The sequence below is a fragment of the Chaetura pelagica genome, unplaced genomic scaffold (assembly GCF_000747805.2).
Source record: "Chaetura pelagica isolate M959 unplaced genomic scaffold, ChaPel_1.0 scaffold17, whole genome shotgun sequence".
Taxonomy (NCBI): Eukaryota; Metazoa; Chordata; class Aves; order Apodiformes; family Apodidae; genus Chaetura; species Chaetura pelagica.
The window spans coordinates 3549948-3561576 of record NW_009970726.1 but is presented as its reverse complement, the minus strand read 5'-3'; the positions used below and the strand labels follow the sequence as shown (position 1 = coordinate 3561576).

General features: G+C 36.5%; 1 protein-coding gene across 1 annotated transcript in view; it reads left to right on the top strand.

Annotated features, from left to right (window-relative positions):
- Positions 1-1102: 1102 nt before the first annotated feature.
- The window catches only part of LOC104397095 (selenoprotein O-like), a 21050-nt gene continuing 10523 nt past the window's right edge, over positions 1103-11629 (top strand). Inside the window, exons 1-11 of the mRNA XM_010007026.1 lie at positions 1103-1151; positions 1263-1381; positions 1626-1754; positions 2503-2567; positions 2670-2726; positions 2827-2925; positions 6874-6941; positions 7651-7738; positions 9562-9631; positions 10260-10332; positions 11055-11138. Coding sequence (XP_010005328.1) covers positions 1103-1151; positions 1263-1381; positions 1626-1754; positions 2503-2567; positions 2670-2726; positions 2827-2925; positions 6874-6941; positions 7651-7738; positions 9562-9631; positions 10260-10332; positions 11055-11138 — 901 coding nt within the window. The remainder of the gene's footprint in view (positions 1152-1262; positions 1382-1625; positions 1755-2502; positions 2568-2669; positions 2727-2826; positions 2926-6873; positions 6942-7650; positions 7739-9561; positions 9632-10259; positions 10333-11054; positions 11139-11629) is intronic.

The following is an 11629-nucleotide window of genomic DNA, read 5'->3' as shown; positions in this document are numbered from 1 at the left end:
GTGCGCGTCCCGCGGGCTGTGCCGGGCCCCGCCGGCCCCGAACGCCTCGGCCCCGCAGCCCGGGCAGTGCGGGCGGCAGCGCGGGGAGACCCAGCTCTGCGCCTGGGGCCTCTGCTCCCGCAGCCTCACAGGTACCCCGGGCTGGGTGAGAACCGTACACCCTTTAAACCTAGATCGGCCATAAGGAGCCCTTTGGGGTTTTTTTTTAGTGGTTTGGGTTCTTTTTTTTGGTATTAGCAGTTTATTGTAATGGAGAGACGTGCGGGTCCCAAGCACGTGTTAGTGCCAAACTGATAACCTGACACCTCATCTAAAGTACACAAAGCGGTACAGCCCTCAGGCATACACTGTAATAATTATTTATGTCGTAACGTTGCAGAAATAACGTGTTCAGCTGATGCAATTAGGTGTGACTATTAAGAATAATAATCAATGATGAATGATGTGGCTGCTGGCTATAACAGGATTTGTCAGCAGAGGCAGTGGGAAACAACATGGTTAGCAGCAAGGCTCTGGAGATGCTAACTTAGAATTTTTACAGAACTGTTACTGTGCAGTACTGGGATTTTATAGTTAACATGGAATTATAAGGTTGTTGCAAGCAAAAATCCATAAGGATGTTAAAAAATGCAGTATCAATCTAGTGTTTTGAAACAGTATTTGTCCTCTGTTACCGTGGGTCAGAGTGTGGAGTAGCTCTGAAGGAAGAGTGAAGCACATCTTTTGAGTGCCTGTGTCACACTACAGCAAGAAGTGCATCTCTTGAGCCTTCAGTTCACTGTTCACATCACTCAGAGCAGACTGGAAACTGGTTCCTTGGGTTACTTGGTGACCATCACTGTGTACGGACTGTTCACCCCAGTTACTGGTGCACTCTGACTTCAGCTGTTGTCATCCAGCTGTGGGGGAGGCTGAACTTTTCTGTCTCATGAAAACACAGGGTTGCATGTTATCGAGTGCAACTTAAAACTGCCCTGGGACTGTTCTAATCACAGTTAATTGAAGCTTATACTTAAATACGTTTTAGATTTAAAACTGGCATTCTCTACCATTCTCTAGCTTTAGAATTCAACCCTTCTATTCCAAAATCTCAAGCAGAGTAATGTCCTACATTTATTTGGAATTGCTTTTCAAGCAGATTTACCCGTGTGGTAAAGAGGAAGGTTTTGATTGTAGTATTTTTATTGCATTTAAGAGAGAAGGTATTAAAGATAGTTAACAGTTTATTTTGGAAGCATTTATTGTGTATTTCTCTTTAATAGATCCCTTTCCAATCGATGTGATCCAGGAAAATTATGTCCGTATTGTGAGAAACTGCATTTTTTCAGTTGTCTACCCTACACCTTTTAAATCTAGAGTTCGTCTTGTAGCTGCTTCTAAGGTTGGCTGGTTTTATTTTGTTCCTGCCTAAATAGTAGAGATTGCTAATGCATGGACTTAAGTATATTTTAATATTCATGTGTTATTTGTTGTGGAAGCATCCTATCAATACATGTTTTAAACAAATAGAAGATGTAAAAGATATTGTTAGAAGTATTTTAATAACAAAACCAGTCGAGAAAACGCATTCATTACCACTGAAACTTTGATCATATTCAGTCATCATTTGGGGTTTTTTTCTGCAGGAAGTTCTTGAAAATATTTTGGATCTTGATATATCTGTCAAAGAAACATCTGATTATCTTCAGTTTGCCAGTGGTGGGAAAGTGATTCTCGGGTCTGTTCCATTGGCCCATAGATATGGGGGTCATCAGGTAACTGTGATACTCATTCTTCTAGGTGGAATTGTTTAGGTCTTTTAATGTGAATTATTCCATGGTAATACTTGTAAGTATGTGAATATATACCTGTAAGTATAGGAAAGCTTACTAACCTTTTGATTGTTGATTTATTCTTCATAAGGGACTGCAGATGGAAGAGAATGATAATGTTCTTTCCTAGTATCATGTCTGCTTTCTCTGCTTCTGTTTATACCACACACAAATTATCTTTTTAACTTCCATTAGTTCCATTAGTTTGCTTAGCAGACTGACAAGCTCTGATTCGTGATAGACATTATCAGCTCAGAGGAGTCGAGAGGGGCAAAGCCTCACTGAATTCAGCAATACCATGGTTACTAAGGGTTAAGTTTCATGGAAATGAGTACGATTATTCATGGTGAAGAACAGTAAATTTTTATTTGTAATTAGCAATTAAAAAAATAAATTACAAGCTGTGTCAGTTTAAAGGCTCATTTAAACAAAAGAGACTGTGCTGTAGCTGTACATCATAGCTGGAAGGTAGAGAAAGAAAAATGGGGATTACTAGCATAATTTTTTTCTGTGGTTTTCTGATTCATATTGGTGTGAGTGTGGAAATACAGCTTTAGGGATCAATATCTTAATGACTACCTGAGCAAATTGTATTTAGTAGATCACAGAAAACCTACAAGTAATTTATTCTGTTTAAAATGTAACTGCTATAAATGTTAGGAGAAAATAACATGATTTTCATTTTTGTCAGTTTGGGAGCTGGGCAGGTCAGCTGGGTGATGGAAGAATCCACTTGATTGGAGTGTATACAAACAGGTGTGACTTTTTTTTAAGTGACTGATTTAACTCTCTATCCTGTTCAGCTGATTTATGCATTGCCCAAGGTGTACTGTTAGAAATGTCAGTGTATTTTTGCAGGCATGGTGAGAGGTGGGAACTACAACTAAAGGGGTCAGGAAAGACCCCATACTCCAGGTAAGTTGCAATTACTCTGTGTACACTAAAAATGGATGTTTTCTTTTTTGAAATTTACTTGTATTTTATGACCCATTCCTTATTTCTCTGCTCTTCATAGGAATGGTGATGGCAGAGCTGTGCTTCGCTCTTCTGTGCGAGAATTTCTGTGTAGTGAGGCTATGCACTATCTTGGAATTCCTACAAGCAGAGCTGCTAGGTATTTTTCTTTTATTTTCCTCAGTATCCATATTTACAGGTAATTTTGTGATTTGAGTTTCACTGAGCATCAATAAAACAGAACAGTTAGTTTCCAAGAGGATAGATCTCTCTTTTCATATATATGCAATCCGACCAAAATATGTCCCTCCAGTTTCATAAATGTATGGTTAAAACTTTCCAGTAATAATGAGTTCCAGCAATTGATCAATTTGGTTTTGTCTTTTGCATGCTTTGCAGTGCTGTTTTGTTTAAATACCATATTGTTCTGTCTGTGTTTTGTGGTGCACAGCTGCTCATTTGTAAACTGTCTTTACTGAATTACCTTAATTTGAAGCCTGGTTCATTTTGCGAAGAAAGTAAAAAGTGGAGCTTAGATTGAGTGATTGTATCTGACACTAGCTCTGCTCTCCAGCTTTTATGATACTGCAATCAAGAATTCCTTCTCTTAAAAATAAAAATGTTGTCTCCCATGTTGCTTATCAAAAGTCTTACAAAAATAGCACGACTAGATTCCTGCCTTGTAAATAGTAATAATGCCTTTAGTGTTTGTGGATAACCAGTAAGGCCTGTTAATATATTTTACATGGTTAATAAATTAGTCTTTTATTACATTAAAGTTAAGCATTTGGATTAATTTTTCTAGATTCAGATGAAGTATGAAAATTTTGGAAAGGGCTGTTTCCATGTTGGCACAGTCACCTAGTTGCAATTTTGAAGATTGGTAAAGAAAATATGTCAGTCAGATAAACATATGCTAATATTGGAGGTAGTACAGAATGTAGGTAATTTCCCTCAATTCCTTACTTGTGCAAACACCCTTTCAGCAGAAAAGGAGATTTCATAAAAAAATAATTTACAAGTAATTCTCTCAGAACCAAAGAAGACTAATACATTAATTCATTTTGATTATTTTCTCAGAATTAAGTAAACTGTTTTTTTTCAGGTGGTTGTGTTTAAAATGTCAAGTTCATTCTGTGTTCCAAGTGGTTTCATGTCTGAACATTTCAGGCTTTAAAGAAAGTAAATGTTCTACAGAAAAGGCTTGTACTCAGCTGCCACATGGCTACGTGTCTGTATTTGCAAAGTGTCTGCAAATCTCTCTAGTATTAATTTTAACACGTTTGCTCTGTTGAAGTGCAGTGTTTGTAAATGACATTTTTGATGACTTACTCACTGACTTCACCCTGAGACCCTTTGCTATTGGTTGTTAATGCAGAACCTTAAATCTGTCTGAATATCATCAGGAAAGCATCTGGCAAGGTTATAGCCTTTCTTTGCTGTCACCTCAACAAATTGTTCAGTGCAAAAAACAATACAAAATTACTCCTTAACTATACTTAAATTCTGTTGAGTACACAGTGTGCTTTAGTTCTCTGCTAGCAAATTGGTTGAATGCCTGGCTCTCAGCTGCTCTACAAGCTTCCCAGACTGTTTGCAAGACTTCATTTGGAAAAACCCCAGCTGATATCCATATTCTTCCCAATGGGGAGCTATTGAACTGATGCTGGTGGGATGCACTTAGAGAGGTCATGTCAGCTCTTGGAAAAAGTGTGGGGAAAAGCCTTGCAGCTTTGCAGCCTTACAGCTTTACAGCCTTACAGAACGCCCAGCGGGTTGGTTTGCTCTATTAATTTTAAGTACTGTGTTCCTGATGGGGTGCTACAGTTTATTACTCTACTGCCAGATAAAGAATACTTCTTCATATGGTACCATTTTAGTCACCTACTGGGACTACCAGTTAGCAGTTAGATTAAAAAAATGAGCCAATATGCAGTTTTCATAGAGGCCCTTACTTGCATAGGGCTTGATGTTCATGCAAACCAGCAAGCAGAGCACTTGGGAGTGTAAAGTCCAGCCCTTAAGCTTGGGGAAGGGTTAGAAAGGGATATAATCCATCCATCCTTCTGTGAGTGCTGTTCTAGCTTATCCAGTGTAAGAGAAATTTCAGTGCTCCATTGAGTGTACATGTGCTCTCCTGCTGCCTTCTCTCACATAATGGTACTTATCAACTGCAGAGACCATTTGAACACTATTTTTGTGGTGAGAATGTAGGTATATTTATGTGGCTGCTCCACTATCTGGCCAGCTCTTAAGTGTTGTCCATTAACTTGCACTAGTAACTAACCAAATGTTGATACCCCCATGGATTTTTTTGTCAGTAATAAGAGAAGTGCTGGTATTCTGCAGGAATTAGGCAGAGCCTGCTGAGAGTTACACAGACAAAATGATACAACCCTTCTGACAGGCGTCTGTTCAACACAGTAAAATTTAATAGCATTATTACTGTGACTCCTCTCCCCTAGTGCTCATAAGGCACACACTGTTTTGTTAGTATTTGGGCTTCATTCCCTGGTTTTGAATATTTTTGTTTTTCTTGAAGGTTGAAGATTTTCTTCTTCCATCACATCTATGTCAGCACTTTTCGTGCTAGATCCTGCAGACATACCAATCATATACTGTAGTTTCCAAAAGAGTCTTCAAAAATTATATTAAAAAATCCTAATGTAGCTTGTATCAGTACAGTTCCAGTTATGGGAGCAGATTAATTTCTAGATGCTTTTTCCCTCCTTCTGAACAGTTCACTGCCTGTTCTTTGTAGTGAGCAGAGAGAGTGTTCTCTATTTGGATAACTACTAGATAACTTAAAAAATACAGAAGATAATATTTTTCTTTCAAAGCCACAGATACTGTTGAAAGCAACTGCACTGTGCAAGAATTCAGACAAATAATTTATTTTAATTAATTTTTTTGTATGTATTTATGTTTATATGCATAGCCCACATTTCTGGTCCAAATAAATTATTTCTAAGATTTTGATGCCGAAGTATGCAAAATCAGAATCTAGTGTACTCTGAAAATGTAACACTTGGGGGTTGTTTTAAGTAGCCACATTAAATTTCAAGTAGCATGTCAACTGTTTTGAATAGAATAATAGTTTCCAGTTATCAGTAGGCAAAAATAAAGAAGAATCATACAAAATGAGCTGAACTTTCCTGCTGCTAGGCTTGAACAAGAAGTCTTCTATACTATTGAAGGGACAGCACCTCCTTCAGAAGATAGCACCACACATTACTTCTGCTGGATTGTCAGTGTTATACCAGTTGCTTTGGAAATAAAACTTCCTACACATTAACCTTAGAGGAATATGATGCACTTGCATCGTTTGTGAGGATTTATTAGAGTTTTTTCCCCACAGAAAACTACAGGGAAATTATGTATTTTATTTCATAAAATGAATGCGAGTTGTGACATATTTTAGAGCAAGCAAAGTTGTTCCATGTACTCACGAATCTCAATATTTGGATAAACACAAAAAATTATAGGATGTGCAGAATTTAAAGGCAAATGAAAGGAAGAGATTGCTTTTAAAAATCCGAGTATGAGTAGCACTGAAGAAGAAATGGATAATTATAATGTGTCATAAAAATTGTGTCTTTTTTGTGTGTCGATACTATTTGAAGAGTTCCTGATTGGCAGGGGTCCCAGATCTGTCTCCAAAGTTCCTGAGACAACAGTTTTGGCTCACTGAAAGGGTGACCTCTATCAGATGTAACAATTTGGTTTCTAATTTCTCCGTCCTAATTTCGCTGTTGTCCTCAGGGAAACTGTGACTTACTTAATGTTATCATCACACTAATCAGTCACTGACGTTCCAAATGAATGCAGTACCTTTTAAAAATGCAACCCCCTCCCCAAGAACAATGTAACTTCTAAGAACTGTTCTTCCCTGTAGCAACAGTTGGACAACCTTTTATAAATACAAAATAAATACATTTTTCTAACGAAGCTTGGTAAGCCGCCTCAGCTTACTGTTTGCCTGTGTCATTTGAGCGTACAAAGCTATGCCAGCAAAAAGATCTTTCTTTCTATGAAATAAATAAAATTATATAAAATATTACTCAGTCTTCATTTTAAATTAGTAATATTAATTTCTTGTTTGTTACAGCTTAGTTGTAAGTAATGATGATGTGTGGAGAGACCAGTTTTACAATGGAAATATTAAGAAAGAAAGAGGTAATGAAAACATTTAAAAATCATGTGTTGCAGCCCTGTAACTTAGTTCTCCATTGCAAAAGTGAATTTTAATATATCATATATGTGTAATAAAAAGTACTAAATTTACTTAATTTCATTTATTAGGATATAAAACCTTTCCTGAGAAAATAATTCTGAAGCATATCTCAGTTAAAGAAATTATGCCATGTGAGCAGGTCTATTATGATTCTGGCATATATGTTGTAGGAGTATAATTTTTATTTTCATGTGCTATTACAAAAATTATATTGAAAACTAAGGAGATTTCCTATTGTTCCAATAACAATATTAGGCTGGGGGAATGCTACTGTGGCTGTACCATTGCTACACCATCTATACCTGCTCTGAAGAAGAATGAGATGGCACAGCATGGGGGAAGAAGTTATTTATGTCAGTTCTTTCTTTGTTGTCATAATCTTTGGAGTAGTTATAATATTAATGCAGTACTGGAATTTTGTCTGTGTTTCCTGGTATAACAAATTAAGCTTTATCATTAAAAGATATGTGTAGTAAAATAATATTATACATATTAATCTGCTATGCCTTGAGCGTACTTACAAAAATACCAGTTTTAACTATGCATATGTAAATTCTGCATTTATAGAAACAACACGTGGTGGCTTTTACTATGGGACTGTTTTCTTTTAATGATACTCTTGACATTTAAACCCATGGGTCTGTATTTCAGGTGCTATAGTGCTACGTCTTGCCAAGTCATGGTTTCGTATAGGATCCTTAGAAATCTTAACTCATTCTGGGGAACTGGACTTACTAAGGTTGGAATTTTATCTTCATAGTAACTACAGTAGTTTTCTTAACAATCAAATGTATATCTGAATGCATGTAAACAGTTGGAATTTAGACATAAGTTGTTTAGAAGGTAAGATTCCATAATTTAGAAAGAAAACGTGCTATTTTGTAGAAGCATACAAGAGATCTTGCCTCATAAGATGTTTTTGAAGGTCTGTATCTTAAAAAGTGAGAGAGGGTTTTATAGCTAAAATAATTCTGGTTGCTAAACACTAGGAGGAGGAATTGTTTGTTTTGGAAATATGTGTACATTTAAAATGTGAGTTCCTACATTTCTCTTACATGTCTGTGAAGCTTAAGTTAACAGAAATATGGAATCAATCAGTAGCCTAAGTATGCTGTATGAGGTATGCCCTCCAGAAACACACAGAACCAGAGAAATAGGCTAGGTAAGACATTATTGTACAGTTTTAAGCCTCCTAGCAATATTAATTTGTGTGGTTTATTCCATTTCAAACAATTAGCATGGCAAATTTTTGGTTCTGCTATAAATATGTAAAAGTTGGTAATTTATTCTCAGGAGCAAGGTAGTGGTGGATAAACATCTGCCATAGAAATTGTTCTGGGGTGCTTAAAAATGACGCAGAGCTCATAACAGCAGTTGTGTGTTGGAGTAACTGATCATTCAGTTCAACTTCTGCATAACTCTGTGCTATCATTTATTTTATTTTATTTTTTTAATCTCAGAGCAGATTTTTGTCATAAGAGTGAAAGACTGAATTAAGGAACTGATTTTAAGTTGTGGGGTTTTTTTTTGGGTGGGTGGGGTTTTGTTAAAGTACTTGTGGCCCATTGATTGTAAAGATCACTTGCACTCATGGCAGAGGACTCCTTCCTGCCTCTTCTGGAGGGGGCCTCAGAGTGGCCAAGGCTCGTGTGACTGTCTCTGCTTCCTCTTCAGAGAAGGTCCTTCTGAAAGAGGATGTTCTGGAGCAACCAGCTAAAATTCAGAGGCAGTAGGTTGGACACACACCCCTCGAAGGGTCAGGTTGCTGGGTACTCTGATAAAATCGTCACAGTTTGAGGAGATTTCAGTGATTTGATCCAACAACCTGATTAGAAGGTAAAATGTAGATATTTGTGTGTGCAGCTGCACAACCCTTTCTCAGGTTGTGGCAAGCCCTTCCTTCTCCAGGCTGCCTACCCCAGGTGTAGGGATGCTCACAGCTCCTTGTGCCAGTGGCACTGGCTGGCTCTGACCACAGGAGGGTCCTTCAGGGAGCTCCTGCACGTACTGGAGCCAGCTGCTCTACTTTAAAGCTTTAGATCTGAAAATATCTGCATCCAACAGGCATTGCAATATTGAATGCAGGTATCCCAGTTTCCTGAGCCTATCTTGTAGTTCTGTGCAGCACTGTTTTGGGAATGGCAGGTTACTATGGCAAGAACCCTACTTTGTAAGAATTCAGCCATAAAACTTTATTTGTGAGAATTCTACAGTAGAATTCTTCCTTGTAATATACTTTTTTTTAATATGCAAACTTTTTTTTTGTCCTAAAAAATTGGTATTACTGCATGTGAAATCACTTTCTAGAAGTTAAAAATGTGGGAATAGTTTTAACTCTACATGGCAGCCTCCAGTCATATTTGTGAATAGAACTTTAGATTTTGTCTCTGAGCTTTTGGAAGGGCTTAATCCAAGAGTCACTAGAATAAATATCTTGAGTTTTTTCCTAACTGTTTGCAGCAAGCTGTAGATTAACATTTAGCTGTTGGAAAACAGGAATTTTGAATTATCAGTTCCAAAAGTTCCAGTTTTGTTTAAAGAATTCTGCCTCTCATATTACAGAAAATTGCTAGACTTTATAATCCAGGAACATTTTCCATCAATAGCCATGAATGATTCAAATAAATATCTGGTAAGTCTTCTTGAAAAGTGATTTTTATTTTCCACAAGCACATGAACTAAAATTATACAAAGCTTTTTGGAGTTTCAAGTTGTAAAATGTTTTAAAATTTGAGGTAAACTTCCAGGTTTTATTAGTGGAAGTTTGTTAATTCTCTTCAGTAAAAAAACCCTGCTTTTTGAAGTTTGTTTTTTTCTCAAAGTAAAATATGAACATTCTTCACCATTTTTCATTATGGAAATGTGTATTGGGAAGCTTCCATTTTCTGTTATAGTTTCTTCTCTTACTGCTCAGATTTTAAGTGAGCAGTGGTCACAAAGAGATTAATTACACTTTTTCTAGTATAAATGTAGTATATGTAGTTTACACTAGTATATATAGTGTCTTTGTTGGTTTTTTTTTACTTTTTAATTGCTTTTATGACATCTGTATGTACTTATTTAACTATAGTCTTTACTTGATGAGGTTATTGTACAGTCACATAATTTTGTAATGTGAGTGAGAGACATCCTGACCAATAGGTACATTGAAAAATAGAATGTAAGATATTTTTCTAAGGTGAATGAAGTGTTTATGTTATTTATTGCATTCCATATTGTTGATTCTGGGGGCTTGAACTAAAAGATGTGTTTGATTTTAGGAATTTTTCTCTACAGTCGTGTCAGAGACTGCAGATCTGATCGCATTGTGGATGTCTGTGGGGTTTGCACATGGTAAGAAGCTGCAGGAGATGGTCTTGTCTTTACAGGAGTGACTCTTTCCTAGTCACTTAAAAAGGGTTTTTATTTGTCACTTTGTTCTTCAGTTCTCCTGATGTCTTTGCCCACAGCAGTATCTGTTATGCATTAATAAACGTGTGTTTTCATAACAGAATTAGGAGCACTTTCTGACCTTTCAAAGCATGACTGTATCTAACAGAAGCAAGACTACAGGAGCAAGAACAGGAGAGCAGGAGTTCTCAGCATTGCTGTAGTAGTTTGATGTTCAAAGACCCATGTGTTAATATCATAATAAGTTTAATTGCTCTGAATTTTATGCATCAGTACATAAAACCCCGACCTTTTATAGTGTATAGAATACAGTGCTGTACAGCTTTGCTTCAGATTTATATTATGAAAAATAAAATAGCAATGTCTTGCTAATTCAGCACCCAGTCAACTTGAAAGGAAGCTAATGACCACTGTCCTGTTTCCGTGCACTGAAAGGAAAAGGAAACAGTGCCACCTAGGTATAGAAACCAGCTGTGAGATGATGTAGTTTGTCATTTTCATACTTAAAATGCATGCCAGATCAAGAATAAGAGAGACAAGTTTATTTTCCAGAGTCTGCAAATTCCTTTAAATTCAGTGGATCCATTTCATAGCAAATTTTCTAGACACTACAGGGTTCAGGTTGAATTTTTTAACTTCTGTTTCTCCTTGTTGTTTAATTGTAGGTGTGTGCAATACAGATAACTTCAGTTTATTATCCATAACAATAGATTATGGTCCATTTGGATTTATGGAATCCTATGATCCAAGTGAGTGTAACACCTTTTTTAAATACAATTTTTTTACTTAAAATCAATTATTCATATTAATTTATGTAGTTTCTTTGTACATGAAAACTCCTAACATCATGAGCAGAAAAAATCCCAAACATATATTTTTTGAAGAGTTTTACGGAAAAAAAAGTCAGAGATCAGTTTTATGATACATTATACAGGTTGCATTCCAAGTGCTAGAAGTCTTATTAATACAGTATTGCTATTAAACCCATTTACATGAGAATGTCTCCAGTTGAGTTTCATCAATTGAAAAGATGGTAGAAAAGAAACCCAGAAAACGAAAAACTGCATATTACTAGCAGCAGCCCGAAGAAAACGTGGTCTGCAGTAACTTTGCATGCATCTTGCTCTTAACTTTATATTCACAGCAGCTAGTTTCAGAAGCAGCAGTGGTTACCTGGCTGTTATCATCTGTCAGTCTCAAATTAAGGAAATCTCATGAGAATAAATGTAATTTTTTTTCT